The sequence below is a fragment of the Coregonus clupeaformis genome, chromosome 39 (genome assembly GCF_020615455.1).
Source record: "Coregonus clupeaformis isolate EN_2021a chromosome 39, ASM2061545v1, whole genome shotgun sequence".
In the NCBI taxonomy this organism is placed as follows: Eukaryota; Metazoa; Chordata; class Actinopteri; order Salmoniformes; family Salmonidae; genus Coregonus; species Coregonus clupeaformis.
In genome coordinates this window covers 10971581-10994080 of record NC_059230.1, presented here as the reverse complement: position 1 = coordinate 10994080, position 22500 = coordinate 10971581, and the positions used below count along the sequence as shown (strand labels likewise).

Below are 22500 nucleotides of genomic sequence, written 5' to 3'. Positions count from 1 at the left end.
CTACTACTACTGGCTACAGTCTCTACTGTTGTCCAACTAAAGGATACGTTTCTCTGCTGTCCCTTCAGGACACAATTCACAATTGTTGCCATATTGGCAGTTAATTTTTTTCCAAGCTTTCTAACCAAAATACTGTCCAGATATATCTAAAAAGTTGTTATCATATTTGATCAGTTCCTACAATGAAAGTCTTCCTGACCAAGATGGTACATTTTTTGTCATGTTCAATATGTATTCTATTGTCTGACCCTCTTCCCTCCTCTTCCTCCACCTCTTCCTCACTCCCCCTCCCCCCAGGGAACCGTATAGTGATGGGGAAGAACCATGTGTTCCGGTTCACCCACCCAGAACAGGCCCGTCTGGAGAGAGAACAGAGAGAGAGGAGCAGTACCAGTCCCAGCCACCAGGAGACAGGCTGCACTGCCAACACAGACCTCCAGGGGGAGCCAGAGGACTGGACCTACGCTCAGAGAGAACTACTAGAGAAACAAGGGATAGATATCAAACTGGAGATGGAGAAGAGGTGAGGAGGGAGGTATGGGGAGAGAGGGAGGGAGGAGGGGTGGAGGAGGAGAGGGAACTGCTAGAGAAACAAGAGATAGATATCAAACTAGTGATGAAGAGGTGGGGACAGGGAAGATGGAGAGAGAGGGAGGGAGGACAGAGAGGGAGGAGGACAGAGAGGGAGGGAGAGGGAGGGAGGAGGAGAGGGAGAAGAGGAGGAGAGAGAACTGCTAGAGAAACAAGAGATAGATATCAAACTAGTGATGAAGAGGTGGGGACAGGGAGGATGAAAGTCTTTAATAGTGTGTTAACCCATCCTGGGGTTCCAGAAAGCTGAATCAATGAGTTAACCAGATAACCTCTTGTCTAGGAGGTCCTTTACATAGTCCTTCTCTTCTTCTCTATAGGAGGTCCTTTACATAGTCCTTCTCTTCTTCTCTATAGGAGGTCCTTTACATAGTCCTTCTCTTCTTCTCTATAGGAGGTCCTTTACATAGTCCTTCTCTTCTTCTCTATAGAGGTCCTTTACATAGTCCTTCTCTTCTTCTCTATAGGAGGTCCTTTACATAGTCCTTCTCTTCTTCTCTATAGGAGGTCCTTTTACATAGTCCTTCTCTTCTTCTCTATGAGGTCCTTTACATAGTCCTTCTCTTCTTCTCTATAGGAGGTCCTTTACATAGTCCTTCTCTTCTTCTCTATAGGAGGTCCTTTACATAGTCCTTCTCTTCTTCTCTATAGGAGGTCCTTTACATAGTCCTTCTCTTCTTCTCTATAGGAGGTCCTTTACATAGTCCTTCTCTTCTTCTCTATAGGAGGTCCTTTACATAGTCCTTCTCTTCTTCTCTATAGGAGGTCCTTTACATAGTCCTTCTCTTCTTCTCTATGGAGGTCCTTTACATAGTCCTTCTCTTCTTCTCTATAGGAGGTCCTTTACATAGTCCTTCTCTTCTTCTCTATAGGAGGTCCTTTACATAGTCCTTCTCTTCTTCTCTATAGGAGGTCCTTTACATAGTCCTTCTCTTCTCTATAGGAGGTCCTTTACATAGTCCTTCTCTTCTCTATAGGAGGTCCTTTACATAGTCCTTCTCTTCTTCTCTATAGGAGGTCCTTTACATAGTCCTTCTCTTCTTCTCTATAGGAGGTCCTTTACATAGTCCTTCTCTTCTCTATAGGAGGTCCTTTACATAGTCCTTCTCTTCTTCTCTATAGGAGGTCCTTTACATAGTCCTTCTCTTCTTTTCTATAGGAGGTCCTTTACATAGTCCTTCTCTTCTTTTCTATAGGAGGTCCTTTACATAGTCCTTCTCTTCTTCTCTATAGGAGGTCCTTTACATAGTCCTTCTCTTCTTCTCTATAGGAGGTCCTTTACATAGTCCTTCTCTTCTTCTCTATAGGAGGTCCTTTAAATAGTCCTTCTCTTCTTCTCTATAGGAGGTCCTTTACATAGTCCTTCTCTTCTCTATAGGAGGTCCTTTACATAGTCCTTCTCTTCTCTATAGGAGGTCCTTTACATAGTCCTTCTCTTCTTCTCTATAGGAGGTCCTTTACATAGTCCTTCTCTTCTCTATAGGAGGTCCTTTACATAGTCCTTCTCTTCTCTATAGGAGGGACGTACAATGTTTAAATGGCCCAAGTGTTGATTTACACGTTCACAAATGTAACAGATGTTGACTATCACTAATGTCATGATATTTTGGTTAATAAACTGATTATAACTACAGTGCATTCAGAAGGTATTCAGACCTTTTCCCTTTATCCACATTTTGTTACGTTACAGCCTTATTCTAAAATTGATTCAATAATCTACACACAAACCCCATAATGACAAAGCGAAAACAGTTTTTTTGAAATTTTTGCTAAGTACAGAGAGATCTTTGATGAAAACCTGCTCCAGAGCGCTCAGGACCTCAGACCGGGGTCAAGGTTCACCTTCCAACAGGACAACGACCCTAAGCACACAGCCAAGACAACGCAGGAGTGGCTTCGGGACAAGTCTCTGAATGTCCTTGAGTGGCCCAGCCAGAGCCGGGACTTGAACCTGATCGAACATCTCTGGAGAGACCTGAAAATAGCTGTGCAGCGACGCTCCCTATCCAACCTGACAGAGCTTGAGAGGATCTGCAGAGAAGAATGGGAGAAACTCCCCAAATACAGGTGTACCAAGCTTGTAGCGTCATACCCAAGAAGAGTTGAGGCTGTAATCACTGCCAAAGGTCCTTCAACAAAGTACTGAGTAAAGGGTCTGAATACTTCTGTAAATGTGATTTTTCCGGGTTTTTTGTTGTTGTAGATTTGCACTATTTTTGCTTTGTCATTATGGGGTATTGTGTGTAGATTGATGAGGGGGAAAAAACAATTTAATCCATTTTAGAATAAGGCAACGTAACAAAATGGGGGAAAAATTCAAGGGGTCTGAATACTTTCTGAATGCACTGTATATATGCACCTATTATAAAGTATGAAAAGGATTGTTCATTCACAATGTTTTATCAAATTTGTATATTTTGTATTATGCTTTTAGTGTGTACTATATATATATATATATATAATAGCATATATATTCTGTATATATATTATATATATAATAGCATATATATTCTGTATATATATTATATATATAATAGCATATATATTCTGTATATATATTATATATAATAGCATATATATTCTGTATATATATATATATATATAATAGCATATATATTCTGTATGTATATTATATATATATAATACCAAATGGGTTGAAAAGTGTTTTTTTCTCAGACATAAATAAACGATTCCAGGTGAAAGCCAAAGGTCATAGCTTTATGGGGGGAGGGGACACTACTACATTCAGACAATAAGGCCCTCTTGCTAGATTGATGACTGAAACCATAGCAAAACAGGGCAAAACATCTGTCAGCTCAACTGGTTAAACCCCGCTGTCTCTCTCCCAGACTGCAGGACATGGAGATTCAGTACCGGAGAGAGAAGGAAGAGGCTGACCTCTTACTGGAACAACAGAGACTGGTAAGACTGACTGGCTGACTGGCTGACTGGCTGGCTGGCTGGCTGGCTGGCTGGCTGGCTGACTGGCTGACTGGCTGGCTGGCTGACTGGCTGGCTGGCTGGCTGGCTGACTGACTGACTGACTGGCTGGCTGACTGGCTGACTGACTGGCTGGCTGGCTGGCTGGCTGACTGGCTGACTGGCTGACTGGCTGGCTGGCTGGCTGGCTGGCTGACTGGCTGACTGGCTGACTGGCTGACTGGCTGACTGGCTGGCTGACTGGCTGGCTGGCTGGCTGGCTGGCTGGCTGGCTGGCTGACTGACTGACTGGCTGGCTGACTGACTGACTGGCTGACTGACTGAGGGTTAGGGTTAGTACAGGAGAGAGGAGGAGGAGACTGATGTTGGTATTAACCCTCTCCTCAGTATACCGACTCAGACAGTGGAGATGACTCTGATAAGAGATCCTGTGAAGAGAGCTGGAGACTGATCTCCTCACTCAGAGAGAAACTACCTGCTAACAAGGTACACACACACCACACACCACACACCACACCACACACCACACACCACACCACACACACCACACACCACACACCACACACACCACACACACCACACACCACACACACCACACACCACACACACCACACACCACACACACCACACACACCACACACCACACACCACACACACACCCAACACACACCATACACACACACACCACACACACACCACACACCACACACACCACACACCACACACACCACACACCACACCACACACCACACACACCACACACCACACACCACACCACACACCACACACACCACACACCACACACCACACACACACACACCACCCACACACACACACACCACACCACACACACACCACACACCACACACACCACACACCACACACACACACACACACCCCACACACACACACACACACCACACACCACACACCACACCACACACACACCACACACACCACACACACCACACACACACACAGTTCTATAACTATATGTACAGTACCAGTCAAAAGTTTGGACACACCTCCTCATTCCAGGGTTTTTCTTTATTTTTACTATTTTCTACATTGTAGAATAATAGTGAAGACATCAAAACTATGAAATAACACATATGGAATCATGTAGTAACCAAAAAAAGTGTTAAACAAATCAAAATATATTTTATATTTGAGACTCTTCAAAGTAACCACCCTTTGCCTTGATGACAGCTTTGCACACTCTTGGCATTCTCTCAACCAGCTTCACCTGGAATGCTTTTAAAACAGTCTTGAATGTGTTCACACATATGCTGAGCACTTGTTGGCTGCTTTTCCTTCACTCTGTGGTCCAACTCATCCCAAACCATCTCAATTTGGTTGAGGTCGAGGGATTGTGGAGGCCAGGTCATCTGATGCAGCACTCCATCACTCTCCTTCTTGGTAAAATAGCCCTTACACAGCCTGGAGGTGTGTTGGGTCATTATCCTGTTGAAAAACAAATGATAGTCCCACTAAGCCCAAACCAGAATCTCAAATATAAAATATATTTTGATTTGTTTAACACTTTTTTGGTTACTACATGATTCCATATGTGTTATTTAATAGTTTTGATGTCTTCACTATTATTCTACAATGTAGAAAATAATAAAAATAAAGAAAAACCCTGGAATGAGTAGGTGTGTCCAAACTTTAGACTGGTAGTGTATATGTTGTAATTCTATAGGTCCAGTCGATAGTGAAGCGCTGTGGACTGCCCAGTAGTGGTAAACGATATGTTGTAATTCTATAGGTCCAGTCGATAGTGAAGCGCTGTGGACTGCCCAGTAGTGGTAAACGATATGTTGTAATTCTATAGGTCCAGTCGATAGTGAAGCGCTGTGGACTGCCCAGTAGTGGTAAACGTCGGGAGCCACTCCGGGTCTATCAGATCCCTCAGCGTCGACGAATCAGCAAAGACCCCAAACGGGTTACCATCAGAGACCTGAGGATGCAGGCGGTCAAAGAGATCTGCTACGAGGTACAGTAGTGTTACCACCCCAATTACAACCCTACACCCCACTGGCTCTGGCCCAGTCACATTACTACCAGGTACCCTGGTCCTGTTCTAAATAACCCTACTGGCCCAGTCACATTACTACCAGGTACCCTGGTCCTGTTCTAAATAACCCTACTGGCCCAGTCACATTACTACCAGGTACCCTGGTCCTGTTCTAAATAACCCCACTGGCCCAGTCACATTACTACCAGGTACCCTGGTCCTGTTCTAATTAACCCCACTGCCCAGTCACATTACTACCAGGTACCCTGGTCCTGTTCTAAATAACCCTACTGGCCCAGTCACATTACTACCAGGTACCATGGTCCTGTTCTAAATAACCCTACTGGCCCAGTCACATTACTACCAGGTACCCTGGTCCTGTTCCTAAATAACCCCCACTGGCCCAGTCACATTACTACCGGTACCCTGGTCCTGTTCTAATTAACCCCACTGGCCCAGTCACATTACTACCAGGTACCCTGGTCCTGTTCTAAATAACCCCACTGGCCCAGTCACATTACTACCAGGTACCCTGGTCCTGTTCTAAATAACCCCACTGGCTCAGTCACATTACTACCAGGTACCCTGGTCCTGTTCTAAATAACCCTACTGGCCCAGTCACATTACTACCAGGTACCCTGGTCCTGTTCTAAATAACCCCACTGGCCCAGTCACATTACTACCAGGTACCCTGGTCCTGTTCTAAATAACCCTACTGGCCCAGTCACATTACTACCAGGTACCCTGGTCCTGTTCTAAATAACCCTACTGGCCCGTCACATTACTACCAGGTACCCTGGTCCTGTTCTAAATAACCCTACTGGCCCAGTCACATTACTACCAGGTACCCTGGTCCTGTTCTAAATAACCCCACTGGCTCTGGCCCAGTCACATTACTACCAGGTACCCTGGTCCTGTTCTAAATAACCCCACTGGCCCAGTCACATTACTACCAGGTACCCTGGTCCTGTTCTAAATAACCCCACTGGCCCAGTCACATTACTACCAGGTACCCTGGTCCTGTTCCTAAATAACCCCACTGGCTTCAGTCACATTACTACCAGGTACCCTGGTCCTGTTCTAAATAACCCTACTGGCCCAGTCACATTACTCCAGGTACCCTGGTCCTGTTCTAAATAACCCCACTGGCCCAGTCACATTACTACCAGGTACCCTGGTCCTGTTCTAAATAACCCTACTGGCCCAGTCACATTACTACCAGGTACCCTGGTCCTGTTCTAAATAACCCTACTGGCCCAGTCACATTACTACCAGGTACCCTGGTCCTGTTCTAAATAACCCTACTGGCCCAGTCACATTACTACCAGGTACCCTGGTCCTGTTCTAAATAACCCCACTGGCTCTGGCCCAGTCACATTACTACCAGGTACCCTGGTCCTGTTCTAAATAACCCCACTGGCCCTGTCACATTACTACCAGGTACCCTGGTCCTGTTCTAAATAACCCTACTGGCCCAGTCACATTACTACCAGGTACCCTGGTCCTGTTCTAAATAACCCCACTGGCTCTGGCCCAGTCACATTACTACCAGGTACCCTGGTCCTGTTCTAAATAACCCCACTGGCCCAGTCACATTAATACCAGGTACCTGGTCCTGTTCTAAATAACCCCACTGGCTCTGGCCCGTCACATTACTACCAGGTACCCTGGTCCTGTTCTAAATAACCCCTCTGGCCCAGTCACATTACTACCAGGTACCCTGGTCCTGTTCTAAATAACCCTACTGGCCCAGTCACATTACTACCAGGTACCCTGGTCCTGTTCTAATTAACCCCACTGGCCCAGTCACATTACTACCAGGTACCCTGGTCCTGTTCTAAATAACCCCACTGGCCCAGTCACATTACTACCAGGTACCCTGGTCCTGTTCTAAATAACCCCACTGGCCCAGTCACATTACTACCAGGTACCCTGGTCCTGTTCTAAATAACCCTACTGGCCCAGTCATCATTACTCCAGGTACCCTGGTCCTGTTCTAAATAACCCTACTGGCCCAGTCACATTACTACCAGGTACCCTGGTCCTGTTCTAAATAACCCTACTGGCCCAGTCACATTACTACCAGGTACCCTGGTCCTGTTCTAAATAACCCCACTGGCTCTGGCCCAGTCACATTACTACCAGGTACCCTGGTCCTGTTCTAAATAACCCTACTGGCCCAGTCACATTACTACCAGGTACCCTGGTCCTGTTCTAAATAACCCTACTGGCCCAGTCACATTACTACCAGGTACCCTGGTCCTGTTCTAAATAACCCCACTGGCCCAGTCACATTACTACCAGGTACCCTGGTCCTGTTCTAATTAACCCCACTGCCCAGTCACATTACTACCAGGTACCCTGGTCCTGTTCTAAATAACCCTACTGGCCCAGTCTTACTACCAGGTACCATGGTCCTGTTCTAAATAACCCCTACTGGCCCAGTCACATTACTACCAGGTACCCTGGTCCTGTTCTAAATAACCCCACTGGCCCAGTCACATTACTACCAGGTACCCTGGTCCTGTTCTAATTAACCCCACTGGCCCAGTCACATTACTACCAGGTACCCTGGTCCTGTTCCTAAATAACCCCACTGGCCCAGTCACATTACTACCAGGTACCCTGGTCCTGTTCTAAATAACCCCACTGGCTCAGTCACATTACTACCAGGTACCCTGGTCCTGTTCCTAAATAACCCTACTGGCCCAGTCACATTACTACCAGGTACCCTGGTCCTGTTCTAAATAACCCCACTGGCTCTGGCCCAATCACATTACTACCAGGTACCCTGGTCCTGTTCTAAATAACCCCACTGGCCCAGTCACATTACTACCAGGTACCCTGGTCTGTTCCTAAATAACCCCTACTGGCCCAGTCACATTACCCAGGTACCCTGGTCCTGTTCTAAATAACCCTACTGGCCCAGTCACATTACTACCAGGTACCCTGGTCCTGTTCTAAATAACCCTACTGGCCCAGTCACATTACTACCAGGTACCCTGGTCCTGTTCTAAATAACCCCACTGGCTCTGGCCCAGTCACATTACTACCAGGTACCCTGGTCCTGTTCTAAATAACCCCACTGGCCCAGTCACATTACTACCAGGTACCCTGGTCCTGTTCTAAATAACCCCACTGGCCCAGTCACATTACTACCAGGTACCCTGGTCCTGTTCTAAATAACCCCACTGGCTCAGTCACATTACTACCAGGTACCCTGGTCCTGTTCTAAATAACCCTACTGGCCCAGTCACATTACTGCCAGGTACCCTGGTCCTGTTCTAAATAACCCCACTGGCCCAGTCACATTACTACCAGGTACCCTGGTCCTGTTCTAAATAACCCTACTGGCCCAGTCACATTACTACCAGGTACCCTGGTCCTGTTCTAAATAACCCTACTGCCCCAGTCACATTACTACCAGGTACCCTGGTCCTGTTCTAAATAACCCTACTGGCCCAGTCACATTACTACCAGGTACCCTGGTCCTGTTCTAAATAACCCCACTGGCTCTGGCCCAGTCACATTACTACCAGGTACCCTGGTCCTGTTCTAAATAACCCCACTGGCCCAGTCACATTACTACCAGGTACCCTGGTCCTGTTCTAAATAACCCTATTGGCCCAGTCACATACTACCAGGTACCCTGGTCCTGTTCTAAATACCCACTGGCTCTGGCCCAGTCACATTACTACCAGGTACCCTGGTCCTGTTCTAAATAACCCCACTGGCCCAGTCACATTAATACCAGGTACCCTGGTCCTGTTCTAAATAACCCCACTGGCTCTGGCCCAGTCACATTACTACCAGGTACCCTGGTCCTGTTCTAAATAACCCCACTGGCCCAGTCACATTACTACCAGGTACCCTGGTCCTGTTCTAAATAACCCTACTGGCCCAGTCACATTACTACCAGGTACCCTGGTCCTGTTCCTAATTAACCCCACTGGCCCAGTCACATTACTACAGGTACCCTGGTCCTGTTCTAAATAACCCCACTGGCCCAGTCACATTACTACCAGGTACCCTGGTCCTGTTCTAAATAACCCCACTGGCCCAGTCACATTACTACCAGGTACCCTGGTCCTGTTCCTAAATAACCCTACTGGCCCAGTCACATTACTACCAGGTACCCTGGTCCTGTTCTAAATAACCCTACTGGCCCAGTCACATTACTTCAGGTACCCTGGTCCTGTTCTAAATACCTACTGGCCCAGTCACATTACTACCAGGTACCCTGGTCCTGTTCTAAATAACCCCACTCTCTGGCCCAGTCACATTACTACCAGGTACCCTGGTCCTGTTCTAAATAACCCTACTGGCCCAGTCACATTACTACCAGGTACCCTGGTCCTGTTCTAAATAACCCTACTGGCCCAGTCACATTACTACCAGGTACCCTGGTCCTGTTCTAAATAACCCCACTGGCCCAGTCACATTACTACCAGGTACCCTGGTCCTGTTCTAAATAACCCCACTGGCCCAGTCACATTACTACAGGTACCCTGGTCCTGTTCTAAATAACCCCACTGGCCCAGGTCACATTACTACCAGGTACCCTGGTCCTGTTCTAAATAACCCTACTGGCCCAGTCACATTACTACCAGGTACCCTGGTCCTGTTCTAAATAACCCCACTGGCCTGCCATCACATTACTACCAGGTACCCTGGTCTGTTCTAAATAACCCTACTGGCCCAGTCACATTACTACCAGGTACCCTGGTCCTGTTCTAAATAACCCCTACTGGCCCAGTCACATTACTACCAGGTACCCTGGTCCTGTTCCTAAATAACCCCACTGGCCCAGTCACATTACTACCAGGTACCCTGGTCCTGTTCTAAATAACCCTACTGGCCCAGTCACATTACTACCAGGTACCCTGGTCCTGTTCTAAATAACCCCACTGGCCCAGTCACATTACTACCAGGTACCCTGGTCCTGTTCTAAATAACCCTACTGGCCCAGTCACATTACTACCAGGTACCCTGGTCCTGTTCCTAAATAACCCTACTGGCCCAGTCACATTACTACCAGGTACCCTGGTCCTGTTCTAAATAACCCTACTGGCCCAGTCACATTACTACCAGGTACCCTGGTCCTGTTCTAAATAACCCCTACTGGCCCAGTCACATTACTACCAGGTACCCTGGTCCTGTTCCTAAATAACCCTACTGGCCCAGTCACATTACTACCAGGTACCCTGGTCCTGTTCCTAAATAACCCCACTGGCCCAGTCACATTACTACCAGGTACCCTGGTCCTGTTCTAAATAACCCTACTGGCCCAGTCACATTACTACCAGGTACCCTGGTCCTGTTCTAAATAACCCTACTGGCCCAGTCACATTACTACCAGGTCCCTGGTCCTGTTCCTAAATAACCCCACTGGCCCAGTCACATTACTACCAGGTACCCTGGTCCTGTTCTAAATAACCCTACTGGCCCAGTCACATTACTACCAGGTACCCTGGTCCTGTTCCTAAATAACCCCACTGGCTCGCCCAGTCACATTACTACCAGGTACCCTGGTCCTGTTCTAAATAACCCTACTGGCCCAGTCACATTACTACCAGGTACCCTGGTCCTGTTCTAAATAACCCTACTGGCCCAGTCACATTACTACCAGGTACCCTGGTCCTGTTCCTAAATAACCCTACTGGCCCTAGTCACATTACTACCAGGTACCCTGGTCCTGTTCTAAATAACCCTTCTGCCCAGTCACGTTACTACCAGTACCCTGGTCCCTGTTCCTAAATAACCCTACTGCCCAGTCACTTACTCTTACCCTGTCCTTTCTAAATCCCCACTGCCCAGTCACATTACTACCGGTACCCTGGTCCTGTTCTAAATAACCCTACTGTCTCAGTCACATTACTACCAGGTACCCTGGTCCTGTTCTAAATAACCCTACTGGCCCAGTCACATTACTACCAGGTACCCTGGTCCTGTTCTAAATAACCCTACTGGCCCAGTCACATTACTACCAGGTACCCTGGTCCTGTTCTAAATAACCCTACTGGCCCAGTCACATTACTACCAGGTACCCTGGTCCTGTTCCTAAATAACCCTCACTGGCCCAGTCACATTACTACCAGGTACCCTGGTCCTGTTCTAAATAACCCCACTGGCCCAGTCCATTACTACCAGGTACCCTGGTCCTGTTCTAAATAACCCCACTGGCCCAGTCACATTACTACCAGGTACCCTGGTCCTGTTCTAAATAACCCTACTGGCCCAGTCACATTACTACCAGGTACCCTGGTCCTGTTCCTAAATAACCCTACTGGCCCAGTCACATTACTACCAGGTACCCTGGTCCTGTTCTAAATAACCCTACTGGCCCAGTCACTTACTACCAGGTCCCTGGTCCTGTTCTAAATAACCCTACTGGCCCAGTCACATTACTACCAGGTACCCTGGTCCTGTTCCTAAATAACCCCACTGGCCCCAGTCACATTACTACCAGGTACCCTGGTCCTGTTCTAAATAACCCTACTGGCCCAGTCACATTACTACCAGGTACCCTGGTCCTGTTCCTAAATAACCCCACTGGCCCAGTCACATTACTACCAGGTACCCTGGTCCTGTTCTAAATAACCCCTACTGGCCCAGTCACATTACTACCAGGTACCCTGGTCCTGTTCCTAAATAACCCCACTGGCCCAGTCACATTACTACCAGGTACCCTGGTCCTGTTCTAAATAACCCCACTGGCCCAGTCACATTACTACCAGGTACGCCTGTCCTATTTCCTAAATAACCCCACTGGCCTATCCACATTACTCCAGGTACCTGGTCCTGTTCTAAATAACCCCACTGCCCAGTCACATTACTACCAGGTACCCTGGTCCTGTTCCTAAATAACCCCACTGGCCCAGTCTACCCTGGTCCTGTTCTAAATAACCCCACTGGCCCAGTCACATTACTACCAGGTACCCTGGTCCTGTTCTAAATAACCCCACTGGCCCAGTCACATTACTACCAGGTACCCTGGTCCTGTTCTAAATAACCCTACTGGCCCAGTCACATTACTACCAGGTACCCTGGTCCTGTTCTAAATAACCCCTACTGGCCCAGTCACATTACTACCAGGTACCTGGTCCTGTTCTAAATAACCCTACTGGCCCAGTCACATTACTACCAGGTACCCTGGTCCTGTTCTAAATAACCCCACTGGCCCAGTCACATTACTACCAGGTACCCTGGTCCTGTTCCTAAATAACCCCACTGGCCCAGTCACATTACTACCAGGTACCCTGGTCCTGTTCTAAATAACCCTACTGGCCCAGTCACATTACTACCAGGTACCCTGGTCCTGTTCTAAATAACCCCACTGGCCCAGTCACATTACAGGTACCTGGTCTGTTCTAAATAGGCCCGGCCCCCACTCACATTACTACCAGGTACCTGGTCCTGTTCTAAATAACCCTACTGGCCCAGTCACATTACTACCAGGTACCCTGGTCCTGTTCTAAATAACCCCACTGGCCCAGTCACATTACTACCAGGTACCCTGGTCCTGTTCTAAATAACCCCACTGGCCCAGTCACATTACTACCAGGTACCCTGGTCCTGTTCTAAATAACCCCACTGGCCCAGTCACATTACTACCAGGTACCCTGGTCCTGTTCTAAATAACCCTACTGGCCCAGTCACATTACTACCAGGTACCCTGGTCCTGTTCCTAAATAACCCTACTGGCCCAGTCACATTACTACCAGGTACCCTGGTCCTGTTCTAAATAACCCACTGGCCCAGTCACATTACTACCAGGTACCCTGGTCCTGTTCTAAATAACCCCCACTGGCCCAGTCACATTACTACCAGGTACCCTGGTCCTGTTCTAAATAACCCTACTGGCCCAGTCACATTACTACCAGGTACCCTGGTCCTGTTCTAAATAACCCCACTGGCCCAGTCACATTACTACCAGGTACCCTGGTCCTGTTCTAAATAACCCTACTGGCCCAGTCACATTACTACCAGGTACCCTGGTCCTGTTCTAAATAACCCCACTGGCCCAGTCACATTACTACCAGGTACCCTGGTCCTGTTCTAAATAACCCCACTGGCCCAGTCACATTGCTACCAGGTACCCTGGTCCTGTTCTAAATAACCCTACTGGCCCAGTCACATTACTACCAGGTACCCTGGTCCTGTTCTAAATAACCCTACTGGCCCAGTCACTACTACCAGGTACCCTGTCCTTTCTAAATAACCCCACTGGCCCAGTCACATTACTACCAGGTACCCTGGTCCTGTTCTAAATAACCCCACTGGCCCAGTCACATTACTACCAGGTACCCTGGTCCTGTTCTAAATAACCCTACTGGCCCAGTCACATTACTCCAGGTACCTGGTCCTGTTCTAAATAACCTACTGGCCCAGTCACATCGTCTGGTCCTTTTTTTACCCTGGTCCTGTTCTAAACTAACCCTACTATTTGCTATCACATTACTACCAGGTACCCTGGTCCTGTTCTAAATAACCCTACTTCCCAGTCACTTTACGTTACCTGTCCTTTCTAAATAATAACCCTACTGCCAGGGTATTCCTTTTCTATAATTGGCTTATCACTTACTACATACCTGGTCCTGTTCTAAATAACCCTACTGGCCCAGTCACATACTACCAGGTACCCTGGTCCTGTTCTAAATATACTGGCCCTCTTTTCTGTTCTAAATATCACATTACTACCAGGTCCCTGGTCCTGTTCTAATACCCTCTGCCCAGTCCCATTACTAGGTACCCTGGTCCTGTTCTAATACTACTGGCTCTGCCCATCACTTACTACCATCCCCTGTCCTGTTCTAATAACCCACTGCCCATCTTATACTTTCCTTTCTTCCTTCTTCCCAGTCACATTACTACTACCTGTCCTGTTCTAAATACCCCCTGCCAGTCCATTACTACCACCCCGTTCTATCCCTCTGTGGTTTCACTTGCCTGTCCTGTTCTCAATAACCCTCTGCGTCTTCTTTCTGTCCTGTTCTATACCCTCTGCCCAGTCCATTACTACCAGTACTGTCCTGTTTCTAAATACCCTCCTGCCCATCACTTACTACAGGTACCCTGGTCCTGTTCTAAATAACCCCACTGGCCCAGTCACATTACTACCAGGTACCCTGGTCCTGTTCTAAATAACCCCACTGGCCCAGTCACATTACTACCAGGTACCCTGGTCCTGTTCTAAATAACCCCACTGGCCCAGTCACATTACTACCAGGTACCCTGGTCCTGTTCTAAATAACCCTACTGGCCCAGTCACATTACTACCAGGTACCCTGGTCCTGTTCTAAATAACCCCTGGCCCAGTCACATTACTACCAGGTACCCTGGTCCTGTTCTAAATAACCCCTACTGGCCCAGTCACATTACTACCAGGTACCCTGGTCCTGTTCTAAATAACCCCACTGGCCCAGTCACATTGCTACCAGGTACCTGGTCCTGTTCTAAATAACCCTGGCCCAGTCACATTACTACCAGGTACCCTGGTCCTGTTCTAAATAACCCCACTGGCCCAGTCACTTACTACCAGGTACCCTGGTCCTTTTCTAAATAACCCCACTGGCCCAGTCACATTACTACCAGGTACCCTGGTCCTGTTCTAAATAACCCCACTGGCCCAGTCACATTACTACCAGCCTGGTCCTGTTCTAAATAACCCTTGTAGTCACATTACTACCAGGTACCCTGGTCCTTTCTAAATAACCCCACTGGCCCTCCCATTACTCCGGGTACCCTGGTCCTGTTCTAAATAACCCCACTGCCCATCCATTACTACCATACCCTTCCTTTCTATACTTCCCTTTCCTACCAGGTACCCTGTCCTGTTCTAAATCCTGCAGTCACATTACTCCATCCTTCTCTAATTTCTTCAAATATTTTCTTTCTTAAATACCCACTGCCCAGTCACATTACTACCAGGTACCCTGGTCCTGTTCCTAAATAACCCTACTGGCCCAGTCACATTACTACCAGGTACCCTGGTCCTGTTCTAAATAACCCCACTGGCCCAGTCACATTACTACCAGGTACCCTGGTCCTGTTCTTAAATACTTTGTCACATTACTACCAGTCCTGTCCTGTTCCTAATACCCCACTGCCAGTCACATTACTACCAGGTACCCTGTCCTGTTCTTCCCTACTGCCCATCACATTACTACCATACCCTGTCCTGTTCCTAAATAACCCTACTGGCCCAGTCACATTACTACCAGGTACCCTGGTCCTGTTCTAAATAACCCCACTGGCTCTGCCAGTCACACTACTACCAGGTACCCTGGTCCTGTTCTAAATAACCCTACTGGCCCAGTCACATTACTACCAGGTACCCTGGTCCTGTTCCTAAATAACCCCTACTGGCCCAGTCACATTACTACCAGGTACCCTGGTCCTGTTCTAAATAACCCCACTGGCCCAGTCAGCATTACTACCAGGTACCCTGGTCCTGTTCTAAATAACCCCACTGGCCCAGTCACATTACTACCAGGTACCCTGGTCCTGTTCCTAAATAACCCTACTGGCCCAGTCACATTACTACCAGGTACCCTGGTCCTGTTCTAAATAACCCTGCTGGCCCAGTCACATTACTACCAGGTACCCTGGTCCTGTTCTAAATAACCCCACTGGCCCAGTCACATTACTACCAGGTACCCTGGTCCTGTTCTAAATAACCCCACTGGCCCAGTCACATTACTACCAGGTACCCTGGTCCTGTTCTAAATAACCCCACTGGCTCTGGCCCAGTCACATTACTACCAGGTACCCTGGTCCTGTTCTAAATAACCCTACTGGCCCAGTCACATTACTACCAGGTACCCTGGTCCTGTTCTAAATAACCCTACTGGCCCAGTCACATTACTACCAGGTACCCTGGTCCTGTTCCTAAATAACCCCCTGGCCCAGTCACATTACTACCAGGTACCCTGGTCCTGTTCTAAATAACCCTACTGGCCCAGTCACATTACTACCAGGTACCCTGGTCCTGTTCTAAATAACCCTACTGGCCCAGTCACATTACTACCAGGTACCCTGGTCCTGTTCTAAATAACCCTACTGGCCCAGTCACATTACTACCAGGTACCCTGGTCCTGTTCTAAATAACCCCACTGGCCCAGTCACATTACTACCAGGTACCCTGGTCCTGTTCCTAAATAACCCCTACTGGCCCCAGTCACATTACTACCAGGTACCCTGGTCCTGTTCTAAATAACCCTACTGGCCCAGTCACATTACTACCAGGTACCCTGGTCCTGTTCTAAATAACCCCACTGGCCCAGTCACATTACTACCAGGTACCCTGGTCCTGTTCTAAATAACCCCACTGGCCCAGTCACATTACTACCAGGTACCCTGGTCCTGTTCTAAATAACCCTACTGGCCCAGTCACATTACTACCAGGTACCCTGGTCCTGTTCCTAAATAACCCCTACTGGCCCAGTCACATTGCTACCAGGGTACCCTGGTCCTGTTCTAAATAACCCTACTGGCCCAGTCACATTACTACCAGGTACCCTGGTCCTGTTCTAAATAACCCCACTGGCCCAGTCACATTACTACCAGGTACCCTGGTCCTGTTCTAAATAACCCTACTGGCCCAGTCACATTACTACCAGGTACCCTGGTCCTGTTCTAAATAACCCCCTGGCCCAGTCACATTACTACCAGGTACCCTGGTCCTGTTCTAAATAACCCCACTGGCCCAGTCACATTACTACCAGGTACCCTGGTCCTGTTCTAAATAACCCTACTGGCCCAGTCACATTACTACCAGGTACCCTGGTCCTGTTCTAAATAACCCTACTGGCCCAGTCACATTACTACCAGGTACCCTGGTCCTGTTCTAAATAACCCTTCTGGCCCAGTCACATTACTACCAGGTACCCTGGTCCTGTTCTAAATAACCCCTCTGGCCCAGTCACATTACTACCAGGTACCCTGGTCCTGTTCTAAATAACCCTACTGGCCCAGTCACATTACTACCAGGTACCCTGGTCCTGTTCCTAAATAACCCTACTGGCCCAGTCACATTACTACCAGGTACCCTGGTCCTGTTCTAAATAACCCTACTGGCCCAGTCACATTACTACCAGGTACCCTGGTCCTGTTCTAAATAACCCTACTGGCCCAGTCACATTACTACCAGGTACCCTGGTCCTGTTCTAAATAACCCCTACTGGCCCAGTCACATTACTACCAGGTACCCTGGTCCTGTTCTAAATAACCCTACTGGCCCAGTCACATTACTACCAGGTACCCTGGTCCTGTTCCTAAATAACCCCACTGGCCCAGTCACATTACTACCAGGTACCCTGGTCCTGTTCTAAATAACCCTACTGGCCCAGTCACATTACTACCAGGTACCCTGGTCCTGTTCTAAATAACCCCACTGGCCCAGTCACATTACTACCAGGTACCCTGGTCCTGTTCTAAATAACCCCACTGGCCCAGTCACATTACTACCAGGTACCCTGGTCCTGTTCTAAATAACCCCACTGGCCCAGTCACATTACTACCAGGTACCCTGGTCCTGTTCTAAATAACCCTACTGGCCCAGTCACATTACTACCAGGTACCCTGGTCCTGTTCTAAATAACCCCACTGGCCCAGTCACATTACTACCAGGTACCCTGGTCCTGTTCTAAATAACCCTACTGGCCCAGTCACATTACTACCAGGTACCCTGGTCCTGTTCTAAATAACCCCACTGGCCCAGTCACATTACTACCAGGTACCCTGGTCCTGTTCTAAATAACCCCACTGGCCCAGTCATTACTACCAGGTACCCTGGTCCTGTTCTAAATAACCCCACTGGCCCAGTCACATTACTACACAGGTACCCTGGTCCTGTTCTAAATAACCCACTGGCCCAGTCACATTACTACCAGGTACCTGGTCCTGTTCTAAATAACCCCACTGGCCCAGTCACATTACACCAGGTACCCTGGTCCTGTTCCTAAATAACCCCACTGGCCCAGTCACATTACTACCAGGTACCCTGGTCCTGTTCTAAATAACCCCACTGGCCCAGTCACATTACTACCAGGTACCCTGGTCCTGTTCTAAATAACCCTCATCTCCTCCTGTCTGTTCTTAACCCTGGCCCAGTCACATACTACCAGGTACCCTGGTCCTGTTCTAAATAACCCCACTGGCCCAGTCACATTACTACCAGGTACCCTGGTCCTGTTCTAAATAACCCCACTGGCCCAGTCACATTACTACCAGGTACCCTGGTCCTGTTCTAAATAACCCCTACTGGCCCAGTCACATTACTACCAGGTACCCTGGTCCTGTTCTAAATAACCCCACTGGCCCAGTCACATTACTACCAGGTACCCTGGTCCTGTTCTAAATAACCCCACTGGCCCAGTCACATTACTACCAGGTACCCTGTCCTGTTCTAAATAACCCCACTGGCCCAGTCACATTACTACCAGGTACCCTGGTCCTGTTCCTAAATAACCCCACTGGCCCAGTCACATTACTACAGGTACCCTGGTCCTGTTCTAAATAACCCCACTGGCCCAGTCACATTACTACCAGGTACCCTGGTCCTGTTCTAAATAACCCCACTGGCCCAGTCACATTACTACCAGGTACCCTGGTCCTGTTCTAAATAACCCCACTGGCCCAGTCACATTACTACCAGGTACCCTGGTCCTGTTCTAAATAACCCACTGGCCCAGTCACATTACTACCAGGTACCCTGGTCCTGTTCTAAATAACCCCACTGGCCCAGTCACATTACTACCAGGTACCCTGGTCCTGTTCTAAATAACCCCACTGGCCCAGTCACATTACTACCAGGTACCCTGGTCCTGTTCTAAATAACCCCTACTGGCCCAGTCACATTACTACCAGGTACCCTGGTCCTGTTCTAAATAACCCCACTGGCCCAGTCACATTACTACCAGGTACCCTGGTCCTGTTCCTAAATAACCCCACTGGCCCAGTCACATTACTACCAGGTACCCTGGTCCTGTTCTAAATAACCCCACTGGCCCAGTCACATTACTACCAGGTACCCTGGTCCTGTTCTAAATAACCCTACTGGCCCAGTCACATTACTACCAGGTACCCTGGTCCTGTTCTAAATAACCCCACTGGCCCAGTCACATTACTACCAGGTACCCTGGTCCTGTTCTAAATAACCCCACTGGCCCAGTCACATTACTACCAGGTACCCTGGTCCTGTTCTAAATAACCCTACTGGCCCAGTCACATTACTACCAGGTACCCTGGTCCTGTTCTAAATAACCCCACTGGCCCAGTCACATTACTACCAGGTACCCTGGTCCTGTTCTAAATAACCCCACTGGCCCAGTCACATTACTACCAGGTACCCTGGTCCTGTTCTAAATAACCCACTGGCCCAGTCACATTACTACCAGGTACCCTGGTCCTGTTCTAAATAACCCCACTGGCCCAGTCACATTACTACCAGGTACCCTGGTCCTGTTCTAAATAACCCACTGGCCCAGTCACATTACTACCAGGTACCCTGGTCCTGTTCTAAATAACCCCACTGGCCCAGTCACATTACTACCAGGTACCCTGGTCCTGTTCCTAAATAACCCCACTGGCCCAGTCACATTACTACCAGGTACCCTGGTCCTGTTCTAAATAACCCCACTGGCCCAGTCACATTACTACCAGGTACCCTGGTCCTGTTCTAAATAACCCCACTGGCCCAGTCACATTACTACCAGGTACCCTGGTCCTGTTCTAAATAACCCACTGGCCCAGTCACATTACTACCAGGTACCCTGGTCCTGTTCTAAATAACCCACTGGCCCAGTCACATTACTACCAGGTACCCTGGTCCTGTTCTAAATAACCCACTGGCCCAGTCACATTACTACCAGGTACCCTGGTCCTGTTCTAAATAACCCACTGGCCCAGTCACATTACTACCAGGTACCCTGGTCCTGTTCTAAATAACCCTACTGGCCCAGTCACATTACTACCAGGTACCCTGGTCCTGTTCTAAATAACCCCACTGGCCCAGTCACATTACTGCCAGGTACCCTGGTCCTGTTCTAAATAACCCCACTGGCCCAGTCACATTACTACCAGGTACCCTGGTCCTGTTCTAAATAACCCTACTGGCCCAGTCACATTACTACCAGGTACCCTGGTCCTGTTCTAAATAACCCCACTGGCCCAGTCACATTACTACCAGGTACCCTGGTCCTGTTCTAAATATCCCCACTGGCCCAGTCACATTACTACCAGGTACCCTGGTCCTGTTCTAAATAACCCTACTGGCCCAGTCACATTACTACCAGGTACCCTGGTCCTGTTCTAAATAACCCCACTGGCCCAGTCACATTACTACCAGGTACCCTGGTCCTGTTCTAAATAACCCCACTGGCCCAGTCACATTACTACCAGGTACCCTGGTCCTGTTCTAAATAACCCCTCTGGCCCAGTCACATTACTACCAGGTACCCTGGTCCTGTTCTAAATAACCCCACTGGCCCAGTCACATTACTACCAGGTACCCTGGTCCTGTTCTAAATAACCCCACTGGCCCAGTCACATTACTACCAGGTACCCTGGTCCTGTTCTAAATAACCCCACTGGCCCAGTCACATTACTACCAGGTACCCTGGTCCTGTTCTAAATAACCCCACTGGCCCAGTCACATTACTACCAGGTACCCTGGTCCTGTTCTAAATAACCCCACTGGCCCAGTCACATTACTACCAGGTACCCTGGTCCTGTTCTAAATAACCCCACTGGCCCAGTCACATTACTACCAGGTACCCTGGTCCTGTTCTAAATAACCCCACTGGCCCAGTCACATTACTACCAGGTACCCTGGTCCTGTTCTAAATAACCCACTGGCCCAGTCACATTACTACCAGGTACCCTGGTCCTGTTCTAAATAACCCACTGGCCCAGTCACATTACTACCAGGTACCCTGGTCCTGTTCTAAATAACCCTACTGGCCCAGTCACATTACTACCAGGTACCCTGGTCCTGTTCTAAATAACCCTACTGGCCCAGTCACATTACTACCAGGTACCCTGGTCCTGTTCTAAATAACCCTACTGGCCCAGTCACATTACTACCAGGTACCCTGGTCCTGTTCTAAATAACCCCTACTGGCCCAGTCACATTACTACCAGGTACCCTGGTCCTGTTCTAAATAACCCTACTGGCCCAGTCACATTACTACCAGGTACCCTGGTCCTGTTCTAAATAACCCCACTGGCCCAGTCACATACTACCAGGTACCCTGGTCCTGTTCTAAATAACCCCACTGGCCCAGTCACATTACTACCAGGTACCCTGGTCCTGTTCTAAATAACCCTACTGGCCCAGTCACATTACTACCAGGTACCCTGGTCCTGTTCTAAATAACCCAACTGGCCCAGTCACATTACTACCAGGTACCCTGGTCCTGTTCTAAATAACCCAACTGGCCCAGTCACATTACTACCAGGTACCCTGGTCCTGTTCTAAATAACCCTACTGGCCCAGTCACATTACTACCAGGTACCCTGGTCCTGTTCTAAATAACCCAACTGGCCCAGTCACATTACTACCAGGTACCCTGGTCCTGTTCTAAATAACCCTACTGGCCCTGTCACATTACTACCAGGTACCCTGGTCCTGTTCTAAATAACCCCACTGGCCCAGTCACATTACTACCAGGTACCCTGGTCCTGTTCTAAATAACCCTACTGGCCCAGTCACATTACTACCAGGTACCCTGGTCCTGTTCTAAATAACCCCACTGGCCCAGTCACATTACTACCAGGTACCCTGGTCCTGTTCTAAATAACCCTTCTGGCCCAGTCACATTACTACCAGGTACCCTGGTCCTGTTCTAAATAACCCCACTGGCCCAGTCACATTACTACCAGGTACCCTGGTCCTGTTCTAAATAACCCTTCTGGCCCAGTCACATTACTACCAGGTACCCTGGTCCTGT

General features: G+C 48.5%; 1 protein-coding gene across 1 annotated transcript in view; it reads left to right on the top strand.

The window, feature by feature from the left end:
* kif1c (kinesin family member 1C) overlaps positions 1-22500 on the top strand; it is an 86892-nt gene that overhangs the window by 56450 nt on the left and 7942 nt on the right. The window contains exons 18-21 of the mRNA XM_045211899.1: positions 298-523; positions 3441-3513; positions 3919-4017; positions 5366-5527. Of these exons, the coding sequence (XP_045067834.1) occupies positions 298-523; positions 3441-3513; positions 3919-4017; positions 5366-5527 (560 nt within the window). The remainder of the gene's footprint in view (positions 1-297; positions 524-3440; positions 3514-3918; positions 4018-5365; positions 5528-22500) is intronic.